At 42.8% G+C, this 14592-nt stretch overlaps 2 protein-coding genes across 2 annotated transcripts in view; one reads left to right on the top strand and one right to left on the bottom strand.

Annotated features, from left to right (window-relative positions):
• Nucleotides 1–14592, top strand: part of LOC126475344 (UPF0489 protein C5orf22 homolog) — a 474622-nt gene that overhangs the window by 260620 nt on the left and 199410 nt on the right. The window lies entirely within an intron of this gene.
• The window catches only part of LOC126474624 (uncharacterized), a 336077-nt gene continuing 331342 nt past the window's right edge, over nucleotides 9858–14592 (bottom strand). Inside the window, exon 4 of the mRNA XM_050102103.1 lies at nucleotides 9858–12067. Coding sequence (XP_049958060.1) covers nucleotides 11975–12067 — 93 coding nt within the window. The 3' untranslated portion in view covers nucleotides 9858–11974. The remainder of the gene's footprint in view (nucleotides 12068–14592) is intronic.

Here is a 14592-nt window from a genome sequence, read left to right on the forward strand (position 1 = left end):
ATCGTGGCAGGACGTTACTGGTATCCGGCAGTTCTCCCGTGCTTTTATGGAACAATCATTTACATATATTGTAAACAGTAACGATCCTTTCACACTTCCTTGGGGGTACTGCGGAAATTACCTTTACATTTGTCGATTTTGTTCAGTTAAGAGCGACCTGTTGAGTTCAATCTGCAAGGAAGTCTTGAATCCAGTCGTGAATCTGGTCCTATACTCCATAAGCTCCTTTTTTTCACTAAATGACAGTGCAGGACAGTGTGAAATGCCTTCCTGAAGTCAAGGAGGGCGGCATCAATATGAGCGCCGTTGTCTTCGGCGCTTTGGGTCTCATGAAAGAAAAGAGCGAGCTGAGCTTCGCAGGATCTTCTTTTGTGGAATCCATGTCGATTTTTATTGAGGAGATTTTCATTCTCCAAAAACGTCATAATTCATGAGCTTAAAATACGTTCCAAAATTCTACAACAGATTGACGTCAACGATATAGGTCTGTAATTGTGTACAGCTTTCTACGACCCTCCTTAAAAACTTGCTCGAGCGCTCTAGAATAAATTACTGCTAGAAGGGAAGCAAGTTCTTTAGCATAATCTTCGCATAATCTTATAGGTATCTCATTTGGTCCTGAAGCTGTTCCACTACTAACTGACTGTAGCGGTTTTTCTATTCCGCGTTCGGTTATTCTTATGTTCGATGCGACTACACGTAGAAAACCAAGCGTTGTCAGCAACACTACCATTGTTGCAGCCTCCTTTGACGTGGCCAAACGACAACTCTTGACGCAGAAGTAGCGCCTCAGACGAATTTTGGTTCTATGTACGGTACCAATGGACGTATGCTAGTGTGGAGCCTCCAAGACAGGAGAACGTTGTCACATTGATTTTATATGAGTACAGCACCTGGTGTGATCATATGCTTTGAGATCAAGTACGCGATACGATCACTTCTGGTTCTCATAGCCAGTGCTTTGCACGGTAGCTGTTACATTTCTGATGTGTTATGGCCAGTGGCTTTGATCTCCGAGGTCTCCATCCCGTTATCTTTCAACAACATAACGCAACGCCCGAAGTATTCTGACCTTCCTCGACAGAAGACGTGTTCAACTATTGCCCTGGTCAGTACATTCTCCTGATCTCCCAACCGCTAAAATCATAGGGTTATAGACTGTCGAGAAACTGGCTCGACACCACTGACCAGCCACTAAGATTAATGGTGTGACAGAGAGTTGCAGCAGCACGGTAAGAGCCAGACAACGTATTACTTCCTCCCACATACATCTCGTAAAATGACCACGATAATTAAATTCAAGAAATTGGAGGTAACGTAGAGGCTTACCGAGAGTCATTCTCCCCGTAAACCATTCGCGGGTGGGACAGGGAAAGGAGGATTAGTTAGTGGTACTAGAGGCACCCTCCGCCACGCACCATCAGGTGGCTTGCGAAGTGGTGATGCAGGTGATGTAGATATAGACGTACTCGTATTAGTCATTCAATCTCATTTCACTCTATGCCCAACCGCGTTGGAACCACTGTTGATGTCAAAGGAGGTGGCTCTGTGTAGAACACTCCGTCTTCAGGCCACGAGTGGCCTACCGGGACCATACGACCGCCGTGTCATCCTCAAGGGAGGATGCGGATAGGAAGGGTGTGGGGTCAGCACACCGCTCTCCCAGTCGTTATGATGGTATTCTTGGCCGAAACCGCTACTATTCGGTCGAGTAGCTCCTCAATTGGCATCACGAGGCTGAGTGCACCCCGAAAAATGGTAACAGCGCATGGGGGCCTGGATGGTCACCCATCCAAGTGCCGACCACGCCCGACAGCACTTAACTTCGGTGACCTCACGGGAACAATTGGCATCACGAGGCTGAGTGCACCCCGAAAAATGGTAACAGCGCATGGGGGCCTGGATGGTCACCCATCCAAGTGCCGACCACGCCCGACAGCACTTAACTTCGGTGACCTCACGGGAACCGGTGTATCCACTTCGGCAAGGCCGTTGCCGTTTCTGTGTAGTACAAGGGGCCGTAAAAATGAAAACGAGTCAAGGGGAAAAATTAAGTAAGCTGTTTGTTATTTCAAAAGTAATTGCCATAACTTATAACACATTTATCCCATTGTGAGACAGGGCGGTCAGTGCCGCAATGGAAATATGTTTGTCATAGCCTACGGAAATATCACTGTACCCTGGCTTGTACTTCTTCGTCACAAGCAAAGCAACGGTCACAAATGTCTTTCCTTGCGGGATCGAATGTTACGGTAATCGCATGGGGAGAGACCGGTACTGTGTGGAGTATGTGTAAGGGCTTCCCAGCGGAACTTCTGCAGCGTACTCAAAACATCATTGGCAATATGTGCGCGGGCATTTTGTTAGCAGGTTGTTGCGACTATACTGTAGAAGTTTCGTTGGAAAGCCCTTTCACGTCCTCCTTACACTTCCAGTCTCTCCAGATGCAATTTCCATATTTTGGGAGCCCTGAAGAATTCGTGGTCGTCGATTTCCTTCGGAAGAAAAGGTACAATCATGGGTTCGTAGTGAACCCGTGGCCCACGAGATGTTGGGACCCTCGACGACCTTGTGATGTCACACTAGGCGCATTCTCCTCCGTACTTCGTGAACGCTCGACTCCATGCAGGGAGCGCTGGAAGTTAATACGTCAGTAAAAAAGTACCCACTAGTGGTCTCAACTTTATCGTGTGCTGTCGAGTGCTTTTGTGCAGTTAGGAATTGTTAAACTCGTCTGCAATAGCTACTCGCTACCAGCCGGAGACTGCTGTTGACACTGGTGAGACCTGTAGTGTCACGTGCTTTGACGTACGCGCCGTGGCCTCTCTTTCTAGTGGGCCTCGAGGAAACCACAAACATTTTTCCATTAAGGGAATGATCGTCTTGTCTCACTATGGAGTAAATACATTAGCAGCTACGGCGTATACTTTAGAAATAATATAAAGTTTACTTACTTTTTGTCTGTTTGTTTTTTATTTGACTACTTCTTACAAATGCGCTATATGCCGCTAAATCAGGTTAAAATTTAATCGTGTATGCTTCTCATTGTACTTTACATGAGCAGTAAGTAAAATTCCTTTATTTGCTATTCATCCTGGCATTCCAATTTTGATTGCCAGCAGTATACACTTCTGGAGCGATTTGGGAAGGTAAGAAGAACGGTAAACACCCCTCCACCCCCCCCCCCCCCCACTCGCAAACGAGGCAGGGTGCAGCAGCTTAACCTCAGTGGCACTGTGTTAACACCGAGCAGACACCTAAAGGGCCCACACCTCCAGCCGGGTTGCAGGAGCCTGCAGGCACTTCTCGGAGCAGCGCGTCGCGATTAATGTCTGGGGCCCATATTTCCGGCAGGCCACTGGGTTAAGTGAGCGCCGCGTTAAACAGGACGTAATTTAATTAGCCCGGGGCGCGTCGCCCACCCTGCGCAGAGCTGCGCTACGCCGCGGTGCTCCTTTCGCTGCCATTCAGCCGGCAAACTCACGTAATTACGTCCCCGCCACGGCCCCGGGGAAAGATTAATTCCTAGCCAAAGTTCCGGTTACTTTCCATGAAAAAGGCGAGTTATTCACTCAATTATGTCGTGATCCCAATTGTGTCTCCTCGTCTAATTGTGAATGGCTTCTTTCCACACTCGCTGGAATTTAATCAGAAATCAATCTTATTATATTTGCAGACGGTTCGGAAAAAGACCTGTTCCCCCCCCCCCCCCCTCTCTCTCTCTCTCTCTCTTCTCTCTGGAAGGCAAACTCCCTCGGGATACTGGATGAGAGAACTGTAATTTTGTTTTTTAGTAAATGGAGCGAGAAGGAAGAAACGCCGGCCTGTGGTTGCCCTTTGAGCGGCCGATAACGTCGACTTTTCTCTCTGACATCTCCCGCGCCCCTCGCCGGCTGGCCGGGCCCTCCCTTGTAATTGAAGAGCTGGTTCTCTCCTGAGGAGGACGACACAGACGGTTTCGTTTTAGTTCTCTGTCTGCAGGGGAGATCGCGTGGAAACTCGTTTCATAGAAACGTGTGCTTCTAAACTGATCAGCAGATGGGAATTACTTAGTGTATTCCAGTCGCGTTTCTGTACCCAGTCGGAATCATCAGGACGCATCTCATGCATGTGTTCACAGATGTTGAATACAAAACAATTAGAAACAACTGACTGACTGTAATTGGCATGCTGTTGTGCATTTACTGAAAATTTATCATTCGTAAGACTCACTAAAACTCACTAAACTCTTCTTCATCTGCAGACGAATCATATTTCAATACTGACCTTTGCGAATGGACAGCATCGATAGTACCGGGTGATCAAAAAGTCAGCATAAATTTGAAAACTTAATAAACCACGGAATAATGTAGATAGAGAGGTAAAAATTGACACACATGCTTGGAATGACATGGGGTTTTATTAGAACAAAAAGAAAACAAAGTTCACAAAATGTCCGACAGATGACGCTGGACAGCAAAACGTCAGTGACTGCGCATGACAATCTTGTATAAAAGGAGCTGTAATGAGAGAGAGAATCAGATGGGCCAGCAGAAGCAGCATGTTAACATTACCCGACAAGGCGCTTTTAGTGAAGCTGTATTATCAGAATGGGGAATGTGCTAGTTCAGTGTTACGATCCTATCGCCATAGGAAAGGGATTCGAACGGGTTAAGGTCCGTTGACAAATGCAGCTGTGGCGAGAATGATTTCGAAGTTCGAAGCCACGGGTTGTTTAGGCGATAGACCCCGTAGTGGTAGACATGGAGACTGTAGCGAGTTCGTCTATGCACGGGGAAGTCAGCGCTCGTGCAGTCGCACGTCCCACCGGCATTCCATACACTACTGTTTGGTTGGTACTTAGCCGTACTCTCCGATGCTATCCGTACAAAATCCATCGGCATCATGAACTGTTACTTGGCTATTTAGTGAAGCGGAGAGCATTTGCGGTGTGGGCGTTTCAAAAGATGGCGGAAGATGACGATTGGTTGGGTAACGTGTTTTGGACCGACGAAGCTCATTTCACGCTCCGAGGGTCTGTCAACGCCCGCAACTGCAGAATTTGGGCTACCGAATATCATAGAACTGTCGTGGAAACTCCATTGCACGACGAGAAAGTCACGGTATGAATTGGATTTACCACATCTGCCGTTATCGGGCCTTTTTTCTTCGAGGAAATGCGTGATTCTGGTTTTGTAACTGCTACCGTGACGTGTGAGAGGTACGCCGATATGTTACAGAATCGCATCATCCCCAGCCTGGCTGATAAACACCTGCTGGAACGTACGATGTTTATGCAGAATGGCGCTCCACCCCATATTGCTAGACGCGTGAAAGATCTCTTGCGCGCGTCGTTTGGTGATGATCGTGTGCTCAGCCGCCACTTTCGTCATGCTTGGCCTCCCAGGTCCCCAGACCTCAGTCCGTGCGATTATTGACTTTGGGGTTACCTGAAGTCGCAAGTGTATCGTGATCGACCGACATCTCTAGGGATGCTGAAAGACAACATCCGACGCCAATGCCTCACCATAACTCCGGACATGCTTTACAGTGCTGTTCACAACATTATTCCTCGACTACAGCTGTTGTTGAGGAATGATGGTGGACATATTGAGCATGTCCTGCAAAGAACATCATCTGCTAATTATTGCTATTCTGATTAGATGAAACGCCATCTGTCGGACATTTTTTAACTTTTGTATTTTTTTTGGTTCTAATAAAACCCCATGTCATTCCAAGCATGTGTGTCAATTTGTACCTCTCTATCTACAATATTCCATGATTTATTCAGTTTTCAAATTTAAACTGACTTTTTGATCACCCGGTATATGTCAGTGTATCTTTTCTTAACTGGTGAGAACGTACTTTCCATGCCAACAAGGAGCATTTGCCGCAACGCCGACTTATGCGGAGCGACCGAGCTCGCCGAGTCAGTCGTGTGCTGGAGTCAGCTGCGACTAGAGTTGTAAAACTACTGTAGGCTACCACAAGTAAGCGCAGAGTATGTTCGTTTTCCTAATAGCTTTTGACAGTTAAGGTCGTTCCCGTGTTACTTGCATGTTGGGTGTGTTGCATACCTAGCGGGTGTTACCTCATAACGATCGCTTTCTTTACGTATGCGAGCAGTGTCTTACTAGATTCGCCTAAAAACTGTAAGAGGTGAACCGCTTAGAAACTGAGTGAGGAAATATAAAGGGCCACGTAAACTACAGAACACTTTTGTTTTACATAGTGCGGCGGTACGCCACATAATGTGATAAAAATGGTATCAAATAACTTCGTAAATATACCATAACTGACGTCGTAACGAAATATAAAATAATCTCTTCTCAGAAGAATAACGAAGACTCTGTAATCAATTAATATGATCTGCGAATGTAACTGCATATCTGTTTGTTTTGCAAAAAGATCTCTCTCTTCTCTTTTGTTTCTTCGTAATGTAAGAAGTTATTTTATTAAAAAAATGGCTCTAAGCACTATGGGCCTTGGCATCTGAGGTCATCAGTCCCCTAGACTTAGAACTACTTAAACCTAACTAACCTAAGGACAGCACACACACCCATGCCCGAGGCAGGATTCGAACCTGCGACCGTAGCAGCAGCGCGGTTCCGGGCTCAAGCGCCTAGAACCACTCGGCTGGCAGCTATTTTGTGACAAGGCACGAAAACGTGTGTTTCATGCAATATTTAACCTAAATATAATCAAATATTACTTAAAAGTGTTGTCAGTTTTTGTATGAACTACGAAACGGTAAAATTAATTTCTTTGTGCAAATTTTATAGGGTAACATTGGTGCAGAGGTCAGCGCCATTGTTCTAAATGATACGGCCCAGAGACGTAATAGATATCTTAATATTCGATAATTTTGACAAGTAAAAAAGTGTAAATGTTGGAGATTTCTCTTGATGGGCGGTTCTTCCTTTGCAACAATAAAAGTAATCAATATTTCCAATATTGGATTATATATGAGTAAACTGAGTTCAGTAAATTTTTTAGATCCTCGCTTGACGAAATCGCGAGAATCTTCTCAGCCTTGCATTTGCACAAAAGTAAAAATAATTCATCAAATCGATATCAATGTATACGGAAAAGCCGCGTGCCTAGGTCCTCCCGCCGGTTGGACCGTTCGCCTGGTGCAAGTTATTCGAGTTGACGCCACTTCAGCGACTTGCAATCCGACACAACACATATAGGAAAGAAGTTTATATTCCTGAGATGCAGAGTTACCATACATATTATTCTAGATGTTACATAGCAACATGTAAGAAGTGGCATCTTTTAGTATAAAAACCCGGTGGTGGAGAAACTAACTGCGAGAAGCACCACAACTGAATCACTGACGTAAATAATTTTCCGGTTGTGAAGCAGGCACAATAACATGAACTTAAACTTTTCATAATATATAAAAACCAATACATAAAGAACCACCAAAATAGTTACCCTCCTGTCCGTTATCTAAGAATAAACAGTATTCATGGCAAAACTGAAACTGTAAATGTTTAATTCCGATTTTATTCGAAGAGTGTTGATTTGTTACGTGTAACAGAGGGGTATTGTAGAAAAGATAAAGAAAACAATACAAATTTATCAAACAGCGCTGGAAAACGCCACTTCCTTGACAAAAAAAATAAAGTAAAATAAAAACAAATACTGACCAAACATCGCTTCAGTACTTCGTGTAAATTATATGAAACATTTTTTATTATTGACAAACAACTTTCGCATTTATCAATAGCAATACGAAACTCTTGCCTTTCTCTGTGATGAAGAACGTTCTGTCGAGTACAAAATAACAATAATAATTATATGCTTTTTAATGTTTGTGTATGTGAACCGTACTTCCATCAAAAGTAATTGCTTTGTTACATAAAAGCGAGAAGTTATGCGGTGAACTAATTTTTATTATTTATAAAATGCAGTTTGTGTTCTTAAGGATATAAAAATACAATGGACTAACACTGAATGATGTGCGGTTCTAATTACGTGCAAAATAAATGAAGAAATAAATAAAACAAAAGGCAAAGAGAAGTCGCCAGTTCCCATTTTCTCTCTTAAACGATCATTTATGTTTCTTTCCCTACCAATTCTACCAATAGTACCGGTAATCCTACCATGTATTACGTCATTTATGTTGTATACCAAAACTGCTGAACCATAGTTTCGGTAGAGCGCAACTCTAGTTGTAACACTACCATTGGTGATAGGCTATGCGTTGTACATTGCCACATTCTTCTTTGTTGTGGCCGAATGAGTAAATTCTTCTTGGCGCGCGTCTGATTCCGGTACGTTCCTTCTGTCCAGGCCCGACTGTTACTTTGGTGCAGCGCCTTGAGAAGGAAACTAGACTGAGTGGATTAAGTTTTGTGCACGACATCGCAGACTATGAATCCGTTAGTCCAGGACGGTCACGGTAGAAAATTATTCTGTGAGAACTTGTTGCTATCATCACTTCGGATCTCACCGGTAAATTGGCGCTGAACATTTACCTTCCTTGTGTGTTTATTGTTTTATCGTTTGTGTGATTGATGGTAGCCAGATCTTGTCTGGATCAGCTGCTAACTGTTGAGTACCGTGTTTAATGTTTAATTTTCTTTTTCTTTCCTTCCACTGTGGTCTTTTATAACTATTGATTTTTCTTGTTATTGTGATAATTTAGGGAGTGCCAAAGCAGAACATAGTTTGAGCAGCATTTAATAACAAGGACCTTTTTTTATATTCTGCTTTTATACGTTATCAGAGCTTATCTTTTTATAGCAAAATCTTTCTACTTATTTAAATTGTTGTTTTAACGATTTAAATGCTCTCTCTCTCTGAGTGTTATACTTCACCACCATTTGTTTTCCTGACTAATTTTATTACTATTCCAATGCTCCAGTGGGCTTTTTATGTCAATGTCTGTGCTTTTAATTATTTGAGAAGTATATATCTGTAATGATCAAAAGTAAAAGTTATTTAATGAATTTAACTAATATCCTATAACAAATGAACTGAGTTTATTAAATCTTATGATTTGTTTCTGAGGAAATTCCATGTTGATAAAATTTGCCATTTCTGTAGATTACTCGGCTAGTAAAATTAATTGTGCAAATATCCTGTTCAAGAATTGAGCTTATTCATGGTGTGGTACCCTATCTCTTAAACCTAGCTGCCCGCTGCCTACCCAATATGGTCTCGTCTTTTCGTGTAAACAATTTCTCATACATATTTCCTCGTGTTAGTACGTATTCAGAGTACGTGTCAAGCCATTTCATATTACAGTATTCAAGGAAACATTTATCTGTTGATGAATTGCGTCAGAGAAAACCCAGTTTGCCGCCTGTTTCGATACTGTGCGACAAAATGCAATGAATCTGGTATGTTCAGGTGCAGAATTAGCCTGGTTTGGTCAGTCAAAGAGTGGGCATTTTTGGGGCGTTAGATCGTATCATGTAGGTTTTATGGAGAAAGTGGAATTTATACTTATACGGTTACAGTTGTGCGGGTCCAGGTTGGTCTGCAAGACGCCATCTAGTTATGGCAGAGACTTGGGGTGAGTCTGGAAATGTAACTTAATCATTACGGAAGTAAAGTCCACAAAGAAGTTAGGAAAGAAACGTCCTAGACAGCTGGAACTAGGTTCACGGCAACAAACAACCTCTGATGAAGCGCTGCATGCAGGCCACAATGAACTGTATTTGAACATTACAAGAAAATACAAAAATGAGAAATACGTAATAAGTGTTACACTGACCGTGCGACCTGTACAATTATTTCCAAAAAGTTTTGTCGGATGTTCGCATAACTAGATCCACGTTTTCATGTGAACCTAGAATTTTCAGAGAATTTTTTTATTTTGAAATGTTTTATTAAGATGGCAGTTATGGGAAAAATATAACAAATCAGTACAAAGACACATTTATTCGGATGACAATGGAAAACACGAAATATCGAAGACAAGTTGACAACATAACATTTGAAGATGGCTTTGACATACCACACACCAATGTTTTCCACATTTTATGAAGTTTTCTGGGGCATATACGTCCCACTACATACAAGTTATGTACAAATCAGCCGAATTACTCAGATGTGCTGTAATGTTTGGAAACAATGTCTCTGAAATATAAAAAATACAGATAGGTACTTTAGATATTCTTTGAATGGAGAAGAAGGTGATTTGGTGTGATTTGCGCGAAACAGACGCACTGTGCCGCTTCGTTTGATCGCTCACAGCCTTCTACGTATCCATCCCGTGGTCCGTAGTATTTTTCTCTAAGTTCCGAAAGCACCGCGCTATATCGCAATAGTAGACGGATATGATATGTAGAGGTCCCAACGCTCAAAACTGCGTATTACTTTAGTGGGACATACGTGTTCCATCGATCACGAAACCCCTATAGATCGCAGTAGTGCTCAGCGAAATATTACCAACGACAGCCACCGAACATTCCTTGGAAGCCCCGATTCCTTACAGTTAAGCGAATAAAAATAGTATGTTCCTTAATTCGTGTGAGATTCAATCATTAATCATTCTTCAGTCATAACCATCGAATAGAAGTGTGAAACATTAATTTCTGTTACGGTTGTAGAGTTATAATAAGAGATACAGAATCACATTCTCTTAGCATGCCGGCTGTATGTAAACCAGCAAACGGAATTATTGCAATAATTAACCAGATGAAATAAAACATTTCTCACTAATTTGACAAACTTCTTTCATCATAAAGGCATGAAAAGTGAAAATGGAAAAGGTGCGAAGCGCCATTTTCGTATAAAACGCATTTTACGTGCTATTGTGTTTTCGGTACTCTGTTGAATGTCCCTAGACTTGGTCCAGGTGTCAAACCATGGAGAAAGTCTTTCACACATGCGTTGGTAGACGGCGTGAGCTCTAATACACGTTGATTCTTGCAAAGAAGAAAATAGGAGGTAGCAACTTTATTTACACTAATAGCGCCATTACTGGTTTCGAACCAACGGGTTCATACATGTAACAAAATGGCGCAAATGATTCTGAGCACTATGCGACCTAAAGACATCACACACATCAATGCCCGAGGCAGGATTCGAACCTGCAACCGTAGCGGTCGCTCGGTTCCAGACTGTAGCGCCCAGAACCGCACGGCCACTCCTGCCGGCCATATATGTAACATTTGTTATGTTGTTTACGTTAGTTGTTGGAAAAAAAACAGCTAACAAGTAATGTAAAAAGCAACAAACATAAACGTGAACAGTCGTCTGAAGACGAATCTGTCGGTTCGAAACCGGTGACGGCGAAATTTGTGTGATTAAACAGTCCACCACCAGCAGTGGAGGGCTAAACTTTGACAATTACAGTCACTCGTGCTCGCGAAACGTCAGAAAAATCATCAGACGAACGTCGGCCGAAGTACCCGAGACAGAAGCGAAAAGTCAGTTTGTAAACAGCACTGTTAACAGTGACTGGTTGCTGTTTTCTTCTTTGTAAGGATCAACGTGTGTTTCGTACACAGCCACTGTCTCCAAAATGTCAACTTGTAAAAACTTTCTTCTTGGTAATTAGAAAAGGCAGTTTCCTGTTGGTACACGTAGAATGTTCTTAATAAAGTATTTATTTTCCAATTTGTCTCACTATTTTTTGCGGTGGTGCCGTGAGTAGCACTATTCTGTGCTATCAGAATACATTCTCGATTTTTGGATGGAAATCAGTTATGTATAAATTGAGAAATTCTGTTTTTTATTTTCCTGACAAATGTGAGATTTGGCACTCAGAACATTTTCCATTTTCACTCTTCATATAACAAGTTTTAAATAAATGTAACAATGCCGTGTAAAATCGTAATAAATCTTAAAAAGCCAGGCAATGGCTGTAAGATCCACAGGTAAAAAAAAGAAAAGAAAGAAAGAACGAAGGGACGGTGTATTACGACATCTTTCCTTTTTTCAACCCCTCAGTTAACCAGTACAGCAAAAACACTCCAGTTATTTATATTGCCTGTGTGGATATTGTGTAGCTGCGATGATTCAGGGTACGAGATTATATTGCAGCTTTCTTTTCCATCGGTGCGCTGTTTAACTTCCAACCGACAAAAAACTGTGTGGGTTGAGGCAGCAGGGTGACAGGTGTTACCTGAAACAAACAACAAGCTTTGGGTAATACAGTTGTATTGGTGCATCTCTATTAGAAATTTTTTTGTTACTTATTTTGTGTACATTTATTATTAGTTTTTATCTATACTTTATGAGTAAAACAGTGGACTGAAAGTCTCCTACATCTTCTGAAGTCAGGATCGTTTGCTCTGAAGTCCCATAAAACCTATTGGTATACTGCACCATCGAGTCAGTTTCCGACGGAAGCGAGCAATTGACGTTCGTTCTTATAGCCTTCCCTTTGCCGTTAGCCTTGTATAGGAGGAACAGAGATGAGAATCCTCGCCGAGAATAGCTCGCGTTGCTAAACACCCGTTTCCTGACCTCCTACTTTCACACAGTGCTTTCTCTGCTAAAGGGGCTTACACATCGCAACTTCAATAATTATTCCAAGACTTCGCCAACGACAGTCCTTCATGAAAAATTCCACTGTTAAAACTCTCATTCCCTCAGCATCACATGATTTAATTCGACTACATTCTATCACCCTTCTTTTACTTTTGTTTATATTTCTAATACTACCTCTTTTCAGCACACTGTCCCTTTCGTTCATGTGATTTTTCAAGTTCTTTGCCATCTTTGATGGAATTACGATGATATCGCAACCATCAAAGTTTTACTTTTTTCTCCTTGAACTCTAATACACTTTCCGAACTTCTCCTTTGTTTCCTTTACTTCTTGCTCAATTTACACATTGAATAACATCGAGATAAGTTACTATTCTTTTCTTGCTCCCTTCCAACTACTGCTTTCCTTTCACGCCCTTTGATTTTTCGAAGCAAACTGTTATTTTCTTCTGGCTCCGTACACAAATGGTTTAACGATGAAAGCTCAAATGCCATACACCGTACAAATTCTTCCGATGTGTATCTACTACAGCTACACCTACATTTATGTACTCTGGAAGCCACTGTACAGTGGAAAGCAGAGTGTACATCGTACCCACACTATCGATTTTAACGGTAAGTTTTATCGTGTGGAAGGATGATTATCAGTTAAGACTTGAATTAAGAATTATATGTGAACTGGAGGTGGAGAGAGGAAGAAAGGAAAGGAAAGGGAGGGGAGTGATCTCTGCTGTCAGCTGCAGTGGGACATTACGCGGAATCAGCGGCCACGAGTGAAAATGGGTACCGGGCCGTGATTGGAACGCGGAATCTCCTTCTTGCTAGGCACATGCGTTTACCACTGCGCCGTCCGGGACGCAGCGTTATCGCAACTATGCGGACTCACGGCCGATCCACATCCCCATCTAGCGCCACTTATCCGCAGTGTCTGTCAATTTCCCCTATATTCAAAATGGCTCTGAGCACTATGGGACTTAACATCTGAGGTCATCAGTCCCCTTGAACTTAGAACTACGTAAACCTAAATAACCTAAGGACATCGCACACATCCATGTCCGAGGCTGGATTCGAACCTGCGACCGAAGCGGTCGCGCGGTTCCGCCTCCATATTCGCTCACTGAGATTCCCAAAGGATGTCGGACGTATCTGTGCATCCGCACTGAAGAAGGTGGATCCATTACCCAGCTAGGCCAATCAAATTGTATAAATGCGTGGTATCTGTCCTTTTGGACATGTCCGAATGTAACACGCATTCATATAATTTGAATTAAGAATCTCTGCGCAGAGAAACTTTCACGTAAAATGCTTTATACGGAACCCTCCTCACTCGCAGGGAGGTATTTGTTGTGGGCTGGCAGGAGAGCCAACCCGTATGAATAGAGGAAGCCGAAAGGCACGCGTTTAAGCTCACGCAGGCTGGAGTGAGGTCTGGAACAGGACAAGGCAATCAGAACCCAGAAAAACGGACGCAGATGGTGGTAATACTTAACTTTAATCCATTAATGTTGAACGTCGCTCTTGTCTGTACATTCTTTACAATATCAATAGCAACTGATAATGGCGCCTTGCTAGTTCGTAGCAAATGACGTAGCTGAAGGCTATGCTAACTATCGTCTCGGCAAATGAGAGCGTATTTTGTCAGGGAACCATCGCTAGCAAAGTCGGTTGTACAACTGGGGCGAGTCCTAGGAAGTCTCTCTAGACCTGCCGTGTGGCGGCGCTCGGTCTGCAATCACTGATAGTGGCGACACGCGGCTCCGACGTATACTAACGGACCGCGGCCGATTTAAAGGCTACCACCTAGCAAGTGTGGTGTCTGGCGGTGACACCACAGTATTGTTAGTTCGTTATTTAAGCATTTTGCCGCAAGCCAATGTGCGGTGCATGGCAGAGGGTATTCTTTACCACAGGTCGTGATTTTCTGTGTTGTCCAGCTCTAGTATTGAACAAAGGGAAAATGTTTGTTTGTCCTTGTATGTGTCCAGATGTTCGTTGGCTTATTCTCATAATCCTTACGCGATGGTGACAGCATAATGGTCGCATAGTTTTTCTTCATATATAGGTTCTCTAAATTTATTCACTAAGCTTTCGCGAGAGCGAACTCGTCTTTGTTGCAAGGATGCCTTTTCCAGTTACAATTTGTATGGGCTATACCGAA

The sequence above is a fragment of the Schistocerca serialis genome, chromosome 4, assembly GCF_023864345.2.
Source record: "Schistocerca serialis cubense isolate TAMUIC-IGC-003099 chromosome 4, iqSchSeri2.2, whole genome shotgun sequence".
NCBI lineage: Eukaryota > Metazoa > Arthropoda > Insecta > Orthoptera > Acrididae > Schistocerca > Schistocerca serialis.